The sequence below is a fragment of the Acipenser ruthenus genome, chromosome 11 (assembly GCF_902713425.1).
Source record: "Acipenser ruthenus chromosome 11, fAciRut3.2 maternal haplotype, whole genome shotgun sequence".
NCBI classification, from domain to species: domain Eukaryota; kingdom Metazoa; phylum Chordata; class Actinopteri; order Acipenseriformes; family Acipenseridae; genus Acipenser; species Acipenser ruthenus.
In genome coordinates, this window is record NC_081199.1 from 21,399,644 (window position 1) to 21,420,489 (window position 20,846).

Here is a 20,846-nt window from a genome sequence, read left to right on the forward strand (position 1 = left end):
ATATATATATATATATATATATATATATATACACAGACGTGCTCAAATTTGTTGGTACCCTTACAGCTCATTGAAATAATGCTTCATTCCTCCTGAAAAGTGATGAAATTAAAAGCTATTTTATCATGTATACTTGCATGCCTTTGGTATGTCATAGAATAAAGCAAAGAAGCTGTGAAAAGAGATTATTGCTTATTCTACAAAGATATTCTAAAATGGCCTGGACACATTTGTTGGTACCCCTTAGAAAAGATAATAAATAATTGGATTATAGTGATATTTCAAACTAATTAGTTTCTTTAATTAGTATCACACATGTCTCCAATCTTGTAATCAGTCATTCAGCCTATTTAAATGGAGAAAAGTAGTCACTGTGCTGTTTGGTATCATTGTGAGCACCACACTGAACATGGACCAGAGAAAGCAAAGGAGAGAGTTGTCTGAGGAGATCAAAAAGAAATAGACAAGCATGGTAAAGGTAAAGGCTACAAGACCATCTCCAAGCAGCTTGATGTTCCTGTGACAACAGTTGCAAATATTAAGAAGTGTAAAGTCCACTGAACTGTAGCCAACCTCCCTGGGCGCGGCTGCAAGAGGAAAATCGACCCCAGATTGAACAGAAGGATAGTACGAATGGTAGAAAAAGAACCAAGGATAACTGCCAAAGAGATACAAGCTGAACTCCAAGGTGAAGGTACGTCAGTTTCTGATCGCACCATCTGTCGCTTTTTGAGCGAAAGTGGGCTCCATGGAAGAAGACCCAGGAGGACTCCACTTTTGAAAGAAAAACATAAAAAAGCCAGACTGGAATTTGCTAAAATGCATATTGACAAGCCACAATCCTTCTGGGAGAATGTCCTTTGGACAGATGAGTCAAAACTGGAGCTTTTTGGCAAGTCACATCAGCTCTATTTTCACAGACGAAAAAATGAAGATTTCAAAGAAAAGAACACCATACGTACAGTGAAACATGGAGGAGGCTCGGTTATGTTTTGGGGCTGCTTTGCTGCGCCTGGCACAGGGTGCCTTGAATCTGTGCAGAGCACAATGAAATCTCAAGACTATCAAGGCATTCTGGAGCGAAACGTACTGCCCAGTGTCAGAAAGCTCTGTCTCAGTCACAGGTCATGGGTCCTCCAACAGGATAATGACCCAAAACACACAGCTAAAAGCACCCAAGAATGGATAAGAACAAAACATTGGACTATTCTGAAGTGGCAGTCTATGAGTCCTGATCTGAATACTATCAAACATCTATGGAAAGAGCTGAAACTTGCAGTCTGGAGAAGGCACCCATCAAACCTGAGACAGCTGTAGCAGTTTGCTCAGGAAGAGTGGGCCAAACTACCTGTTAACAGGTGCAGAAGTCTCATTGAGAGCTACAGAAAACGTTTGATTGCAGTGATTGCCTCTAAAGGTTGTGCAACAAAATATTAGGTTAGCGGTCCCATCATTTTTGTCCATGCCATTTTCATTTGTTTTATTATTTACAATATTATGTTGAATAAAAAATCAAAAGCAAAGTCTGATTTCTATTAAATATGGAATAAACAATGGTGGATGCCAATTACTTTTGTCAGTTTCAAGTTCATCCAGAACTCTGCTGCCCGCCTGGTGTTCTCTCTGCCTCGCTTCGCCCACGCTACTCCACTACTCCGCTCGCTCCACTGGCTCCCGATCACCGCTCGCATCCAGTTCAAGACTCTTGTACTAGCCTACAGATGCCTTGACCAGACTGCACCCAGCTACCTCCAGACCCTCATCTCTCCCTACACCCCCACTCGACCTCTCCGCTCCGCCTGCACTAGAAGACTAGCTCTACCACCGCTACGCTCCCCTGCCTCCAGAGCCCGCTCCTTCTCCACCCTTGCTCCGCAGTGGTGGAATGACCTTCCTACAGATGTCAGGACTGCCCAGTCCCTGACCACATTCCGGCGCCTCCTCAAGACTCACCTCTTCAAAGAGCATCTGTAGAACTCCTCTGTTTGTATCCTGGGACACTATCACCCTTCATGTAAATGTGCTTTATTTTGCTCTCATCTGCCCCCTATTTTACTGCATTTAATCCTGTACTTCAGAATACTGTAATCTGCCAAGTGTTTAACCTGTAGTACTTTGTATTTAATCATATCCTGATGTAACTATCACTATTTAATCATATCCTGATGTAACTATGACTATTATCTGCTGTATTATTGAATTGTGGTTTGTCACACTTGTACTTTGCTTGAACAAAAGTTATTGTATTTCTTGCTCTTATTGTATTACTTGTACTGTAACACTTGAAATGTATTTGCTTACGATTGTAAGTCGCCCTGGATAAGGGCGTCTGCTAAGAAATAAATAATAATAATAATAATAATAATAATAATAATAATAATATTTCAGAGAAAATTGTGCATTCTTCGTTTTTTGTGGAGGGGTACCAACAAATGTGAGCACGTCTGTGTATATATATATATATATATATATATATATATATATATTGTAATAAAGTCATTCAAGGGCACTATATAAGCTTGAGGATGGAAAGAGCTTTATGCCCTGTGAATGCACTGTACAACCACTAGAGGTCTTGGCTTGATGGCCCAGTTAACTGATTTATTGTTGGCAGCTGGACTTAATGACAAGCCCTTTAAAAAGGGAGAGGTTCAACCCGTCTAAAAGAGGTGGATGGAAGAAGGGCACATGTGTGTGGATCTGGAGAGGAAAAAACAAAAGATCACAAAACACGTTGTTAAAGAAATTAAGTTTAATATTTGTTTTTTGTTACGGGTAACAGATAGCTGTCCCGTGGTTAGACAGGGCCTCCTTATAAAGGTTAAGTTAGCACTCCTTGCCGGAGTTAGGCTTTTGTTTTGTTTGTTTGTTTGGTAAGAGTGAATTAAAATAAATAAATAAAGAACACCAAGAGTGTTGTTGAACGGCAACTCGAGTCTCCTACCTGTGGTTTATTAGTCCTTGGGGTCACGTCATCACAATATATATATATATATATATATATATATATATATATATATAATTTTAAAAAAGAGTGAAAAGGGAGGGTGGCAAAATTCCGTTTGCCTAGCGACGCAAACATCCTTGCGCCGGCCCTGTAAATAACATCAGTCAGAATATATTACCACACAATAATATACATCTCTGTATGGATTTGGGCTGGTAATGTACCCGTGGCTGTGCCGGTCGAGTTATTATGTGCTACTATATTCTGGCCAATACATTATTATAATATATATATATATATATTGACAGCCCCCCTTTCTGTCCCTTTGCCTTGGACCTTCGTTAGTTCACTTCCTCCATCAGAAAGGCCACCGGATTCTGAGAGCTGAGTCACGGACTGACAGAATCGCAGTTCAGACTCTCTGCCTGTCTGCCTGTCTGTCTCTCTGTCGATGGCCCCTTCGATAGCTCTTCAGTCGGGGGTGGAGACGGCCTTGGGGTTTCCTCTCTCTCTGTCTCTCTGTCGATGGCCCCATCGATAGGTCTTCAGTCGGGGGTGGAGACTGCCTCGGGGTGGCTCTTGCCCTTGTGGAAGTCGGGGTGGAGACGGCCTCTGGGTTTCCGCTCTGTCTGTCTGTCTCTCTGTCGATGGTCCCATCGATGACTCTTCAGTCGGGGGTGCAGACGGCCTCAGGGTGGCTCTTGCCCTTGTGGAAGTGCAGGTTCAGTTTGCTCTCAAACCTCTTCCCGCAGAGCTCACAACAGAAGCTGTAGGACGACTCCACATTGTGCTTCTTCATGTGCCAGTTCAGAGAGGCCTTCTGTCGACAGGTGTACCCGCAGAACTCACACCTGGAAGGGGGAGGGAAGCGAGCAGGGTGGAGAGGGAGAGAGGAGGACGGAAGAGCATGTCTGTGTTAGGGTATGACAGCTGATCATCAGGACATTATTAGTTAACTTTATCACTGATTATTTAATACATGTCCTGTATTAGTGGCCACATTGCATATACTAGAAATCTGTGTGTGGATACTGCACAGCTGTGTGTGTGGATACTGCACAGCTGTGTGTGTGGATACTGCACAGCTTGTGTGTGTGTGGATACTGCACAGCTTGTGTGTGTGTGGATACTGCACAGCTTGTGTGTGTGTGGATACTGCACAGCTTGTGTGTGTCTGGATACTGCACAGCTTGTGTGTGTCTGGATACTGCACAGCTTGTGTGTGTCTGGATACTGCACAGCTTGTGTGTGTCTGGATCCTGCAGTGCTGTGTGTGTCTGGATCCTGCAGAGCTGTGTGTCTGGATCCTGCAGAGCTGTGTGTCTGGATCCTGCAGAGCTGTGTGTCTGGATACTGCAGAGCTTGTGTGTGTCTGGATCCTGCAGAGCTGTGTGTGTCTGGATCCTGCAGAGCTGTGTGTCTGGATACTGCAGAGCTTGTGTGTGTCTGGATAATGCAGAGCTTGTGTGTGTATGGATACTGCAGAGCTTGTGTGTGTCTGGATACTGCAGAGCTTGTGTGTGTCTGGATACTGCAGAGCTGTGTGTGTCTGGATACTGCAGAGCTTGTGTGTGTCTGGATACTGCAGAGCTTGTGTGTGTCTGTGGTACTGCAGAGCTGTGTGTGTCTGGATCCTGCAGAGCTGTGTGTCTGGATACTGCAGAGCTTGTGTGTGTCTGGATACTGCAGAGCTTGTGTGTGTCTGGATACTGCAGAGCTCTGTGTGTCTGGATACTGCAGAGTTCTGTGTGTCTGTGGATACTGCAGAGTTCTGTGTGTCTGTGGATACTGCAGAGTTCTGTGTGTCTGTGGATACTGCAGAGTTCTGTGTGTCTGTGGATACTGCACAGCTGCGTGTGTGGATACTGCACAGCTGTGTGTGGACACTGCACAGCTGTGTGTGGACACTGCACAGCTGTGTGTGGACACTGCACAGCTGTGTGTGGACACTGCACAGCTGTGTGTGTGGATACTGCACAGCTGCGTGTGTGGATACTGCACAGCTGCGTGTGTGGATACTGCACAGCTGTGTGTGTGGATACTGCACAGCTGTGTGTGTGTGGATACTTACTGCAGAGGTTTCTCCCCAGTGTGAATGCGCTTGTGTACAGTCAGATTCTTGCTGGTTTTGAAGCCCTTGTTGCACACCTCACACACAAATGTCCTCTCATCTGAAACAAGAGCAGATACAGATAACTGAGAGGAGCTCAAATCAGACACACTGTATGCTGAAGGAGACCACAGGGCTCTACAATAGTATACGATTTCAAAGAAAAAGAACAACTTATATAATATATAATGTAGTGTTCTTCTCACCACTGTGTGAGTGGTGTTGGGGTGCACACACGCCCCTCCCTCCCCTCTTCACACACTCACTGCTGTGTCTGGTCAGTCCCCCCTCCCCTCCTCACACTCACTGCTGTGTCTGGTCAGTCCCCCCTCCCCTCCTCACACTCACTGCTGTGTCTGGTCAGTCTCTCCTCCCCTCCTCACACTCACTGCTGTGTCTGGTCAGTCCCCCCTCCCCTCCTCACACTCACTGCTGTGTCTGGTCAGTCCCCCCTCCCCTCCCCTCCTCACACTCATTGCTGTGTCTGGTCAGTCCCTCCCCTCCTCACACTCACTGCTGTGTCTGGTCAGTCCCCCCTCCCCTCCTCATACTCATTGCTGTGTCTGGTCAGTCTTTCCTCCCCTCCTCACACTCACTGCTGTGTCTGGTCAGTCCCCCCTCTCCTCCCCTCCTCACACTCACTGCTGTGTCTGGTCAGTCCCCCCTCCCCTCCCCTCCTCACACTCACTGCTGTGTCTGGTCAGTCCCTCCCCTCCTCACACTCATTGCTGTGTCTGGTCAGTCTCTCCTCCCCTCCTCACACTCACTGCTGTGTCTGGTCAGTCTCTCCTCCCCTCCTCACACTCATTGCTGTGTCTGGTCAGTCCCCCCTCCCCTCCTCACACTCACTGCTGTGTCTGGTCAGTCCTCCCCCCCTCCTCACACTCACTGCTGTGTCTGGTCAGTCCCCCCTCCCCTCCTCACACTCACTGCTGTGTCTGGTCAGTCCCCCCTCCCCTCCCCTCCTCACACTCACTGCTGTGTCTGGTCAGTCCTCCCCCCCTCCTCATACTCATTGCTGTGTCTGGTCAGTCCCTCCCCTCCTCACACTCACTGCTGTGTCTGGTCAGTCCTCCCTCCCCTCCTCACACTCACTGCTGTGTCTGGTCAGTCCCCCCTCCCCTCCCCTCCTCACACTCACTGTTGTGTCTGGTCAGTCCCCCCTCCCCTCCCCTCCTCATACTCATTGCTGTGTCTGGTCAGTCCCTCCCCTCCTCACACTCACTGCTGTGTCTGGTCAGTCTCTCCTCCCCTCCTCACACTCACTGCTGTGTCTGCTCAGTCCTCCCTCCTCTCCTCACACTCACTGTTGTGTCTGGTCAGTCCCTCCTCCCCTCCCCTCCCCTCCTCACACTCACTGCTGTGTCTGGTCAGTCCTCCCTCCCCTCCTCACACTCACTGCTATGTCTGGTCAGGTGCTCTTTCAGGTGGGCCTTGTTGAGGCATCTCTGCGTGCAGCCAGGGAAGGTGCAGGTCAGCCTCCGGATTCGCTTGTGATAGGAGAGGATGTGGAGCTACAAGGAGGGGAGAGGAGAGAGAGAGAGAGAGAGAGAGAGAGAGAGAGAGAGAGAGAGAGAGAGAGAGAGAGAGAGAGAGAGAGAGAAAGAGGGATCTTTTAGTGTTTTCTGAGTGAGAGTGAAATAGTAAGAACTTCAAACTAACAGAGACAGGAAGAGTGGGCTTCACACGAGTCAAAGAGGAGAAAAAAAGATGCCTGCAGAAAAATAGAACATCAATGAACTCAGAACAATGTTGTGCACAGACACACACACACAAACACAATTCCACTGTGATGAAAGGGGAGAGGAAACAAGACTCACCCGGAGACCGTTCTGGGACATGATCATTTTCCCACAATCCCTGTAGGGGCAGGAGACACACCCCTTTTGCCTGAAAGCAAAGGTCACAGGGGAGTCACTTTCCAAACTCAGACCATGACACACTGTGAGCCGGGCACAACCGGTACAAGGGCGTGGCTTATAAAAGTGACCCACAGTAACAGCACAGTGACAGCATGATAAGGCATAGGCAAGCATTGTAAGGAATAGCAATGGATGGTAAAGCACATTAATAAACATGGCAAACCAGGGTAAACTATGGTAAATGAATAGTATAGCCATGGGAAAACTGCAAAAATAATGTGGTAAACTTTGACCTTTCATCAGAAAAACAACTCTCACAAAAATGAGTAAAATTCACATGAAAGACAAATCTCCATCATGATCTTCAGTATTATTAAAATACAAAGCTGCCTTTCATACTAAGAAATAAATAATAATAATAATAATAATAATAATAATAATAATAATAATAATAATAATAATAATAATAAAGTGCAACTACACACAGAGCTTCAATTCAAGAGAACAAGGCATTCATCCATGTGAAAACGCACCGACAAGGATTCTTAAAATTGTATAAAATAATGAAGCCATACCTCAGACCAGGCTTTGTGTTTTTTGCTGCAGAGATTTCTGAAGTGATTCCTCTTAAAAATACAGCTGAAAGCATGTTTCCCCTTGTTCTGTGTTTTATACAGTGCTTTTTAAAGTAAACACACTTTGACTGTGTGGACTATACTGAGGTCTGGCTTCTGTAGTTAAGACCAAATAAAAAGCTAACTTCGGACTGGAAATTAATGGGCTTTTCGAAAAGGCACATGTTTGTTTGTTTGATTCAGAATTGTTTTACTATCATTGTCTCGCTCACTGTTTCTGGATCAATGTATATTAAATGATCGATTATAATTTCAATAAGGCACACACAATAGCCTCCTCTCATAAGCACTGTAGCCACAATGCTGGACTCATGCAACTCTCTTCATTTATTGCACCAATTAAAAGGCTAACTAAAAAGGAAACAGTAGCATTTAACATGTAAAACTGGGAAACAGGGCTAAGCAGGCTTGTGCATGGACCACGGGAAGAGCTTGTTTTGGTCCCACTTTACAGTATGTACACAAATGTGTTTTTAAAAATATATTTTATCTTTTTTAATCATATTCTCTGTATAGATGAGTCTTTTTTCTGGCCTGTACTGCTAGCAGTGTCACTACAGATTGCAGACTTGCTGAAACTCAGATTGCTGTGTTATTTGAATTGATTTTCTTTCCTTGTAGAATTAAGGGCTTTATACTTCAAGTTAAATATGTGTAAGTTTGGACGTCATGTTTGGGTCCGCTGACTCACGACTCACGTCCCACTTGCGTATTCTTACCCATTTATCTTAGTAGATTTTTGGCTGGAAATCTGGATGATTTTGGTATTTGCTGCACTCTGGTTTCAGAGGAAGCAACAGCTAAAAGAAGAATGTTCTTACCAAGTTTCATGGCAATTTGATAAGCAATTCCCTCGACATTGTCAAAATGTTAGTGTAACAACATATATACAAACACACAGTCCTTATCAAGGCATACTTCCATGAACACTGTAATTCTGCAGTTTGTGCTTTATTACACTTTCACTGTGCTTTATTACACTTTGCTGTGCTTTTACTATGGGAATCTTTCATAAAGGTGGTGTCGCCATAAAGCCCCATATTCTGATAATCTCAATAAATGTAGCTAAATAATGTATTTTCTAAGTTTCGCTACAATTGAATAAGTGCTTCTTTTACATAAATCTACATACCTACATGGCAATGCACAGGAGCCTCCACTACATGCCCATCATCCAGGGAGAACCAGCTGTCCCCCAGTCTGTGAGGGTGAGGGTTCCTATGGAAAGAGAGCCAGCAACTGACAGATTGGAGCTTTGTCACTATCACCTACCTCACTGAACGCACACGCTTTCCTTCGCCAGAGCTGCATGAGCAAGGAGAGAAAGAGAGACATGCAATTCATTAATCCTGTGATGACCCCTGACACAATCCTCTTGAACCATCTCTCTGAGTTACCTGTCTGAGGGCCGGTAGTCAGAGTCGTTTGGGTCCATCCTGTCCCCCTCCTCTGAAGACTGCTGGTACTCCGAATCCCTGGGGTCAATCGCACTCTCTGCATCTTCACCAGACTCCTCTCCTCTCCCGCCCACACCTTCCTCCTCTCCCTCTCTCCCCACATCTCCCTCCTCCTCTTCCTCTGCCTCACTCTTCACTATGTGGTGTGGCAGTGTATAGGCATGGTCACTGGGGGAGACAAAGCATTGAATAAAATTAAGATGTAAACAGACTAGCCTTCCTGCCTTTCACATTTTTCTGGAGCCCTGGGTTCCAATCTGGGGGACAAGGTGTTGCAGACAGACAGCAGACTAATTCACCAGCTTTTCATTTCTGCTTTTCACCTTTCTCTGGGTCAGTGGACCAGGGTTCGACATTAACCATGGCCCGGCGGCCCGGGACCGGTAGAGATTGCAGTTTGGCCTGTAGTTATGAAGCAGCACAGGTCCGACTGGGCCGGGTACATTTAACTAGTATAATATATATATAGTGCACATGGCTTCCGTTTCATGAATCCAGGAAAATGGGAAAGTGTGCCAAAAAGCTGAAAACTAATTTACAAACCATTTTTTAAAAACATAACTACGAACTAATCCTAATTTTCCCGCCGCACGTCATATTTGTTGTACTGTCAGAATCTGAGACTACGTACCGAAGTGCTGTGTTGGTACTCGTTCCCACGACATGGCAAATCTTTTACAAAATCAGGTTTTCTACAACTAAGCAACCAATAAGCCAAAAGGAAAGCGCTAAAATCAATAAATCATAAAGAAAGTCATTATGAAAAAAAAAAAAATGAAGATGAACATCTAGAGTGAGGCTTCATCTGGCTCCATTATAACAGTGAAAAAAAAGGAATGTTCTGCATTGTTTGGCGCCAGTTTCCCAGACTTGCAGATAAAACAGCAGCTTTATTTGTTGTGAATTCAACATTTCGTTTACATCATATCCAGTCTCACAGTAAGATGTCCCGATTGACACCCAAATACGCGATCGAATTTTTTATTTGGGAGCTGATGTGCTTAGGTAAAAAATGCCATTCACAATCTTTCTAGGACTCGTTGGTATCACTCAGCAAGATTGGCGCTGACTAACGTTACTATACATTATGTGCAAATGGTTAGAAAAAGACTACAGGAAAATGTTTCTATTAAAGAAGTCAAGGGACCAACACAATGTGGTCTTAATAGTGTGGCTGACTTAATATTGAAGGTCTGTTAATACTGACATCAATGGAATCTGAACTGTAAAAATATGGCTTTAATTGCAGGGTGGCCTTTGCACCGAGGTGTCCTTTAAGCAATGTTGCACTAATGGTAGGAAATTCGTCTCCTTCTTTTCATCCCTTACCTTTGCAAGTCCTCTGGCTCCACATTCATTTCTGTGTGATCCAGGAACTCTGGAAGAAGAGAGACAATAAACTGAACTGATGTTGTGGGTTTTCCAAAACACATTTACAGTGCCTTGCATAAGTATTCACCCCCTTGGACTTTTCCACATTTTGTAGTGTTACAACATGGAATTAAAATGGATTTAATTGGGATTTTTACCATTTGATTTACACAACACACTTAACACTTTGAAGGTGCAAAATATTTTTTATTGTGACACAAAAGTTAATTAAACAAAAGAAGACATTTGTTGGTTGCATAAGTATTCACCCCCCCTGAGTCAATACTTGGTAGAAGCACCTTTGGCAGCAATTACAGCTGTGAGTTTTTTTGGGTAAGTCTCTACCAGCTTTGCACATCTGGATCCTGCAATTTTTTGCCCATTCTTCTTGGCAAAATTGCTCAAGCTCTGTCAAGTTGGACGGGGACCGTTGGTGAACAGCAATTTTCAAGTCTTGCCACAGATTCTCAATCGGATTGAGGTCTGGGCTTTGTCTGGGCCATTCTAAGACATTCAGGTTCTTGTTTTTAAACCACTCCAGTGTAGCTTTGGCTGTGTGTTTAGGGTCATTGTCCTGCTGGAAGGTGAACCTACGCCCCAGTCCCAGGTCTCTTGCAGACTGAAACAGGTTTTCCTCTAGAATTTCCCTGTATTTGGCTCCATCCATCTTGCCCTCAATCCTGACCAATTTCCCAGTCCCTGCCGATGAAAAGCATCCCCATAACATGATGCTGCCACCAACATGCTTCACCGTGGGGATGGTGTTCTCAGGGTGATGAGCAGTGTTGGCTTTGCGCCACACATAGCATTTTGCGCTAAGGCCAAAAAGTTCAATTTTGGTCCTATCACACCAGAGAACCTTTTTACATGTTTGCTGTGTCTCCCACATGCCTTTTGGCAAAATCCAAACGGGATTTGAAATGGGTTTTTTTCAGCAATGGCTTTCTTCTCGCCACTCTTCCATAAAGCCCAGCTTTGTGGAGCGTCCGGGTTATAGTTGTCCCATGGACGGTTTCTCCCATCTCAGCTGTGGATCTCTCCAGCTCCTTCAGAGTTACCATTGGCCTCTTGGTTGCTTCTCTGACTAATGCCCTCCTTACCTGGTCACTGAGTTTTGGTGGACGGCCTTCTCTAAGCAGAGTCGCGGTTGTGCCATATTCTTTCCATTTTTTAATAATGGATTTAACGGTGCTCCGGGGGGTGTTCAAAGTTTGGGATATTTTTTTTATAACCCAACCCTGATTGGTGATTCTCCAGAACTTTATCCCGGACTTGTTTTGATAGCTCCTTGGTCTTCATGATGCTGTTTGTTTAGATATGCTCTCTAACAAACTCTGGAAACAGGTGTATTTAATCTGAGATCATGTAACACTTTAATTGCACACAGGTGGACTCCATTCAACTAATTATGTGACTTCTGAAGGCAATTGGTTGCACCAGAGCTTATTTAGGGGTGTCACAGCAAAGGGGGTGAATACTTATGCAATCAAGACTTTTCAGTTTTTTATTTGTAAATAATTTTGAAAAATACGTAGATTTTTTTCCCCACTTCGACATTATGGACTATTTTGTGTAGATCAGTGACAAAAAATCTTAATTAAATCTATTTTAATTCCAGGTTGTAACACTACAAAATGTGGAAAAGTCCAAGGGGGGTGAATACTTATGCAAGGCACTGTATTTCTCCTATTTCAATGGCCAGCTTGTAGCAGTGTGACATCACTATAGCAGCTTTGTGAAGCGCTGAATTTCAGAGCTCTCCACAGCAATGGCGATGTTTAATCCGGAAAACAAAAATGAATGACTTCATTTAATCTAGCATTATGAGTAGATGGTTAATTATGCATGGTATAAACAGAAAACACTTGAAACACACAAACATAAATAACCTCTTGTCACAAAGACGGCCGGAGTGGGTGGCCGGAGTGGGTGGCGTCAGACCAGAGCCAGGAAATAAAATGACAGAGACTTGGGGTTTTGGTGAAGCTGAGCGCGTGATCGTGCTCAAAATTTAATAAATAATTGACAGAACAGAAAATAAAAGGTTTGAACACAAAACAGGACACGGCACTTACGCCAAAATAAACAGATAAACAAAACGAACAGACACTGACACACAGGGACGAACACTAAACAAACACGTACCACGTAGCAATTCGCTTACTTTTTACTTTATCTCCTCACTCTCTCCCGTTCCTTCGCCCTGAACACACAACCCCGAGTGAATGAAAACATGCTGCTTTTATGCAGTTGTACCGAGACTCGACTGCTAATCAATCATTCAATTGGAGTCGCGGTACAACTGCACGTGAATCAATAAAGTGCAATTCCCCGTGCTCACATATTACTTGCACGTGAAGTGCTGTGCCATCCTCGTGCCTAAATACAAATATACATTTTAAACACTCGTGTTAGACGCGTTTATGTCCCGTGTACCAATGACTATACACCAACATTTAACACACCACACGCAACATATAACAGAAAATACACACAGGGGCGGGCACTTCGTCACACCTCTGTGTTTATGTCTTAGAATCATTGTGTATCCTCTTTATTATGTATTCGGGAAGCATGAGTCAACAGGACTGGCTGCTAATTTTACTTTACTGTACACCCTACAGAGGGGAAGGAGCTTTAGAAAACGTGTGACAGGACTTAATCTTAGAAATATTAAAAGAAACTTCAGTTTCCTAACAAACGTTTCAGCTGAAAGTCTTTCTCTTTGTTCTCAATCTTACCTTCTCCAGAGAGGCTGAGCTCGTCTGGGTCCGACTCACAGTCCATCTGCAGCAGAGTCACAACCTCCCCGTCATCTTCTTCCTCTTCCTCCTCCTGCTTTACAGCAGGAGCTCGTCTCCTCTCCTCTCCCCGCGCTCCTGGGGCGCTGTGAGGCTGTGTCTGCTCCACACTCGAGCCAGCCTCTCTCCTCTCACTGTCTCCCTGTGCCTCCCTCCTGGTATTCACCCTCCCTCCATTGACCAGCAGGGGGCGCCCCCCTGGCCTCGGCTGCTCCTCGGGATCCACCAATAGGCTGAGCTCCCAGGAGTAGCTGTGCCCAGCTCCGCAGGCCCAGCGGGTCACCTTCGGGGGTCGCTTTGCTGCTTTCTCTGCCCGGGAGGGGTTGTGGCAGGGCTGCAGGGGGCAGTGGCGACTGTGAGTGTGAACCCACGAGAGGAGCTGCTGGAGGGCAGCCAGAGTGGTGCGCAGGGGGCGACCCTGGAGAGAACAGGCTGGGGGGGCGGGGCAGACACAACAACATCAAATCAACACTGTAAAATCTGTCTAAAGTTTTTTGTCTAAGACATTTTTGTGCTACAGTATTTCATAGTGCTGGACGAACAAGGGTTTTTCATGTCTGAATATTCTTTCAAAACTTCAATATTCGTTCTTTTTTAATTAAACTTTGAATTGAAAATAAAAAGTATATTTCGTACCGCATTACAGTAATAAAAAACAAACAAACATTAGGAGTAAAAAAAAAATGAACACATTTCAAGCACTATTATTCAATTTTTAACGACATAAAAAGCAGGCAGAATATTAATCACAGACAGACAGACAGACAGACCAGCAATACCTACCTGAAGCTGCAGGGCGAGTCTGAAACCTGGAGGTGTTGTATCTGAAGAGAGAAAGAGAAACAGGTGACATCACAGCTCTGGAATATTCAAGTATTTTAATTTTGAAATCTGATAGAAGTGTAAATAAATATACAGCTATGGCCAAAAGTTTTGCATCACCTAGAATTAAAAAATTAACATAATTTAGATATTTTATTTAACATAATGTAATGAAAGAAACTACAAAATGATATCGCAAAAGTCTACCGGAAACCATAACAGTAGTAAAGTATCTTGTTAGATTTCAAAATGTCACATTTTAAAATGATTGTCAGATTTTCATAAGTTACATTATTCAGCAGGTTTTATTCGACTATGAAGCAAAATGAGTTCATTCTATAGGGTGATGCAAAACGTTTGGACATAGCTGCACACAGAGAGACACACTCTTCCCTCTTCTGCACAGTAAACCGGGGGTGTTTATTATACTCAGGTAATACTTTACAGATAAATCCTGGTGGCAGCGAGGGTTATGGGGTTTAGGGGAAAACCAATGCACTGTGTAGTTTACTGTATTTACATTTGGTTTGAAACCCGTGATAAAAACTCACACGCTAACTTCAAGCTATATTTGTTGGAATATATATGAGCAAGGTTGGGGGATTCATGTTTGATTAAAAGGGAATTGGAACTGGGAATGGATTTTTAAAATGGAATTGACCCTTCTGAGCACTGTACGTAATTATAAACCAGACACGGATTGCTGTCTAGCTTGTTTACATTCCCTAAAGGTAGGTTCAGCTGCAGGTGTAAAACGTTGTCATTTAATCTGCTTCTACCTGCAGCAGCAGGAGGTTAAGAATAATAATAATAATAATGCCATCAATGCCGCGTAACCCAGGGAAAAGTGATAGAATTCTGCTGCAGTTTTTTATTTTTTTATTTTATGCATGTAAGGATACTTGTACACAGGATAAGAGGGACTGTGTAAATGGTGTCAGAAATACTGTGAGCTATACGAAAATCTGACTGAAATATACCACAGAGATGCAGTGATTGAGATACCTGTCCCGACCCGGGTACACCTACAGTAACAATGACTCAGATGATGAATACTCACCCACACAAACTGTCGTCGCTGTCACACATCCTCGCTGTCTGTGGAAGCTGGCTGGTACACTGGTGAGATTGTTGCGTCTGTCTGGTGGTTGCAACTAAACCGCTAAACCACTAAAGTACAACGTAATTTAGTCAAGTGTAGATTTTAATCACGTCTTTCACACAAGTTACATTTTAAATTATTAGGTTAGTTACTTATTGAAAGTTACTGTACATCTGACCATTTCACATACAGAAAAAAACAAGTCAGAATAGAAATAATAGAAAGATCGGTACCAGTGATGTGAAATTAATGATATACATTACCGAAAAGGACAAGTAACAAACAAAACCATTGGGGAAAAATAAGAATGTGGCTAACGTTACACTCATCGATTCTCTTTCCTGAAAAACCGTTCCATTTGAGCACAAACAGTAACACTGCGATTTTCAGCGACAAACAGTAATATATATATATATATATATATATATATATATATATATATATATATATATCAGATATGTTGTTATTGTAATCAAATAAGCGGCTGTAATAATAATAAATAGCTACGCAGCTCGAGAGGCGGTGTCACAGCAGTGGACAGGATGTAAACAGACCCAGGCTGGACGTGTCCAGTGCTTACACAATATTCTAATTATTATAATGGTTACTTATAATGTTTAAACATAACTGTACATATTAACATGGTATCTGTGTATCCTGACACTTTAACACATATAAATGACGATGTTTAGGGCCTACGGTACTGAGTTGCTGTCATCAGTGCCTCAGGTGACAGAAAATTAAACCTTGCTTAACTCAAATTCGTGTCCCCCTCGCATCACAGCTACGCATTTCACTGAGCTCGGATTAACAACCCTGACAGTAATACAATCAATATCTCTTAACTTCACGTTTCCGACCTGTTTTCCACCTTACTTGCAAATTCTGATTCCTGTGGTTTACTTCAGAACTCCCTCTGCGGTTGTATTTTAAACACTACGGAGTATTGAAAAGGACAAACTAACTCAATAGAGCACCAGACGTTTATTTATTTATTTATTTTAAAATGACCAACAATTAAGGATTGAATTAACAATGCAGGTCCCAAACAAGGAACGTCTCCTTCAAATATCATGCCCCTGAGGTACGCAGTGGAAGAGGCTGGGTCCACTGACCCCTCTTTTGTCGGGAAGCAAGAAGTCTGCAGATGGTGGCATCTTCAGCCGAACGGACAGTGGAACAAATGCGCAAGCACAGTAATAATAACTGCAGCGGTACAACAAAACGGGACCTCCGAACAGAGGACGGTTGTTAAAAGTTTAAATACCTTTAGAAACCCTATATTCATCCAATAGGAAACGTTGATAACATTACTACTATTGTACTGACAACCAAGTAATAGCGTGCGTCTATTGCAGCAATATTGTATGCTGATTAATCTAACGTATGCTCAATTTATGGTATTGGAAAGGCATGTGTAGTGTTATTTTCAGGTAGGCAGATTAAGTGGTACGCAGCGCATTGCGCTTGCTCGCGCAAACAATTTCCGCTTTTAAAAACAGACGTGCCCGTTATAATGTGGTACGTTATGCTGTTTTCGGTCTTTTTCGTCTTTTTAAAATTTAATTTATCATTTTCCACCATTAAGAAAATAGTATGCTAATATTTATCATATGCAATACATTAGGTCTACATGTTTTTTTTTTTTTTTTTTTACTAATGCAGCTTTGCGGTGGACTTCTCATGTTGTATTGTCTGTTTACAGTTCAAGTTTCCAAAAAACAAAAAAAAAAAACATAATGAACTTACCATTTGTTTTGTGTTTTTGCGACAAACCTTATGGCTGTATAGCTTCATAGGAGGACGCTAAATCAGACGATTTAAACTAATCTCGGTATAGAAATAAAACGTAGCTACTGTACTGTGTGCAAAGACAATATTTAACCCCTGCCCGCACCCCCGCGGAGAATTACATTTATCAACTTTTTCAAACAGTTTTTGTGAATCATGGAGGAAAACATTTCATTAACTGAAGTTACCAGGTAAATGTTTCTTACTACTGATAACAATGGAATGAATAACTATTATTTTATTTATAAATATTTATTTTGAGAAAATAATCGAGAGTAGTGTCCATTATTGCTTATAAAGACCCTGTAAATAAACGTGTGTTACGTCATTGCAATCATTCAGGTTAAACAATGTCATGTAATTTGCCCAAACATCAATATTTTTCAGCAAAACTTTCAGGAAGTATTGTATTAACGTCCATCGGGTTATAGAATAACACGTTTTTATCCATGTATCTCTAAGCAGAATACATAATAAATACGTTACATTAAAAAAATATTGTGTTTAAAAAAAAAAAGTGTAAAATGTGTATGGTTTCTGAAATACTTTAGAATGTTCCCCAGAGTGTTCTGAAAAAGGGACACAATTTCCAAGATAGGAAGAGAATCAAATATAGCCAAAACAAGCTGAAGTTATGCAATGAGCTGATCAGCCTGGGTGTGGCCGGTGAGAGGTCGATTTTGCATAATTGGTTATCTGAAACTGCCAAAAAGAAAAACAAAAAAAGCAAAGGGCCTGATTTAAAACCAGTAATTTTACCAATACACTCCCTGACCCTAAGGCAGTATCCCTGTGCAGCAGGGCAAGACCATCGTGAAGAATAAGGTTTTAACACTACACTAACGTCACAATACTATATGTATCACAATATGCAAGTCACATGCAGTGGTCCTGATGAGCTGCTTGTATGATGCATAATGTGATCAAATGGTCATTTAATTATGGACCACTTTGTTAAAAGGTAGAAATCAAATAGGATAGGGAGTGTATGCATTCATACCAACTATAAAACACTCTTATTCTATAGTCAAGAACCACTTGTGAACTACAGTACAATGAGCTATGTTGTGCTTTTGGTCTCGTATCACACAGTCCTCTATGACAATAGGATATACTGTAATGTTGAGAAAGTATCACGATTCATCGATACACAGTGAAATGTTACACCCCTAGTGAAGAAAGGAGCAAATTTACCACAATTCCTCTTGCAAGTAGGGATTGAAAATGCTTGTAGAGATTGTGGTGCATGATAGTTTCTGTGTAAGATTTTTAGTTTTGTTTCTTTTATTGCACAGAATTAGATACCTTCTGTGCATATTCCTGGCCCCTCTTCATTGGTCCTCTCACATCTCCAGCTGATCAGCCACAGACCTCTGCTGCAGTCTGATTTTACCTTGTTCAGAAGCAGGCAGCCATGTATATTCTATATGAAAAAAGCAGGTAGTAAATTCTGACAAGTCATATTGTGGTGTTAGAAGATGCCTCCCTTGTATATTGTATAGGAAAAAGTGGGAAGTACATTTTGACAAGTTGTACGTGTAAGCATAATTGTCATCATATATAAGTGCCTATAGAAAGTCTACACCCCCTTAAACTTTTTTCACATTTTGTTGTGTCAGTGCCTCAGAGTTTCATGCATTTAAAATTAGGATTTTTTCCACTTATCTACACACCATACTCCACACTGTTAAGGGGAAAAAAGTTTTTATTGAGAAAAAAATTATATATTAAAAATACAAAACTGAAAGATCATAATTGGATAAGTCTCCACCTCCCTGAGTTAATACTTGGTGGAAGCACCTTTGGCAGCAATTACAGCTGTGAGTCTGTTGGGATAGGTCTCTGCCAACTTTGCGCACCTAGATTTGGCAATATTTGACCATTCTTCTTTACAAAACTGTTCAAGCTCTGTCAAGTTCCTTGGGGAGCGTTGATGGACAGCAATCTTCAAGTCATGCCACAAATTTTCGATTGGATTTAGGTTGGGGCTCTGACTGGGCCACTCAAGGACATTTACCTTTTTGTTCCTTAGCCACTCCAGTGTAGCTTTGGCTGTGTGCTTTGGGTCGTTGTCAAAAAGGTGAACTTCTGTCCCAGTTTCAGCTTTCTTGCAGAGGGCAGCCGGTTTTCCTCAAGGACTTCTCTGTACTTTGCTCCATTCATTTTCCCTTCTATCCTGACAAGTGCCCGAGTCCCTGCCGATGAGAAACATCCCCATAACATGATGCTGCCACCACCATGCTTCACAGTAGGGATGGTGTTCTTTGGGTGATGCGCTGTGTTGGGTTTGCGCCAAACATAACGCTTTGCATTTAGGCCAAAAAGTTCCTTTTTAGTATCGTCAGACCACAAAACTTTTTGCCACGTTTTGCATAGTTCAAACGGGATTCAAGGTGGGCTTTCTTGAGTAATGGCTTCCTTCTTGCCACCCTACCATACAGGCCAGATATGTGGAGTGCTTGGGATATTGTTGTCACATGTACACTTTGACCAGTCTTGGCCATAAAAGCCTGTAGCTCTTGCAAAGTTGCAAAGTCTCCTTCTTGCTCGGTCATCTACTTTGGAGGGACGGTCTGATCTAGGCAGGGTCTTGGTGGTGCCATACACCTTCCACTTCTTAATAATCATCTTGACCGTGCTCCAAGGGATATTCAAGACCTTTGATATTTTTTTATACCCATCCCCTGATCTGTGCCTTTCAACAACTTTGTCCCAGAGTTCTTTTGAAAGCGCCTTGGTGCTCATGCTTGAGTCTTTGCTTTGAAATGCACTACCCAGCAGAGGGAACCTACAGGAACGGCTGAATTTATCCTGAAATCATATTAATCACTACAATTTAACCCAGGTGGAGGTCACTTAACTTGGTGTGTGATTTTGAAGGCGATTGGTTACACCTGAGCTAATTTAGGATTGCTATTACAAGGGGGGCGGACACTTATCCAACCAAGCTATTTCAGTTTTTATTTTTAATTAATTTTCTACAAATTTCTAGAATATTTTTTTCACTTGAAAGTTGTGGGGTAGGATGTGTATAAATTTAAAAATATATATATTTTAATTCATTTTAATTCCAGGCTATAAGGCGACAAAGGTGAACATTTTGAAAGGGGGTGTAGACTTTCTATAGGCACTGTACTGTATATTTAAAATGGTAGATATTTAAGATGTTTACCAACAATAAACATACAATGTAGGAACTGCAGAGTTAAAATGCAAATGACTATATATTCTGAATGTCTAGTATCAGATCATATGTCACAGTTGTACTTGTGGATGTAATAATGCACGTGTGCCCATTACCTTGATGCTCTTCAACTGGGGAGCAACGTGCAGTAACTTCCTCACTTCCTGGCATTTACTGCACCTTCCAACCTGCATTAGAGACACTTCAACAATGACTACATACAAACTTTTAGTGCTGTGTATTTGTTATTTAAGAAAACACTCACTTGGTCTAATTTGGGAAATGTGAGAACACTTTTTAATAATGAGGTGCATATTCATTGAGGACACTAATCCATCTTATTAGAGGGTAACAACCTATATTTTCAACATCTATCTTGAGAAACATTTGTCCAAATATGAAAAAAAGTGTTCAGCACATGTTATAGTTAAATAAATCAACATAAATATGTAACAATTGCTAGTGCAGTATCAGAATCAGGGGGTGTGACTGCCCATTCATCAGTCTATATGTCAAATATGTTCATTTTCTTAAACGTATGTAGTGAGTGCATATAGAGAAGATGCCCGTGTGTACATGTGTATGCCAAACTGGTACTTCTATATTAAAAACTTGTTACTCTGTGCCTCCACTCCTTTATATACCCATTCCCTTCTCAATGTTTTTGCCTTTGCTACAATAAATGATTGTTATTCTTCTATCAGAATACAAACTAGTTGGTAACATACCCAGTCTTCAGTGTCCTTTGACATTCCTAGCCAGTA

At 42.3% G+C, this 20,846-nt stretch overlaps 1 protein-coding gene across 2 annotated transcripts; it reads right to left on the reverse strand.

Moving 5' to 3' along the window:
• Positions 1 to 2,734: 2,734 nt before the first annotated feature.
• Positions 2,735 to 16,908, reverse strand: LOC117426212 (zinc finger protein 692-like). 2 transcript variants are annotated; one of them, XM_059033441.1, is made up of 11 exons: positions 16,857 to 16,908; positions 15,066 to 15,175; positions 13,967 to 14,007; positions 13,124 to 13,615; positions 10,341 to 10,389; positions 8,952 to 9,179; positions 8,827 to 8,859; positions 6,878 to 6,947; positions 6,457 to 6,571; positions 5,019 to 5,118; positions 2,735 to 3,798 (listed from the first exon to the last, which is right to left on the reverse strand). In XM_059033441.1, exons 1-11 carry the CDS (start codon positions 16,902 to 16,904, stop codon positions 3,615 to 3,617), a joined length of 1,470 nt encoding a protein of 489 aa, XP_058889424.1. In that variant the 5' UTR covers positions 16,905 to 16,908; the 3' UTR covers positions 2,735 to 3,614. The 2 variants fall into 2 exon arrangements, with proteins under 2 accessions (XP_058889424.1, XP_033899484.1); XM_034043593.3 differs by lacking the exon at positions 16,857 to 16,908 and adding an exon at positions 15,984 to 16,589.
• Positions 16,909 to 20,846: the final 3,938 nt, after the last annotated feature.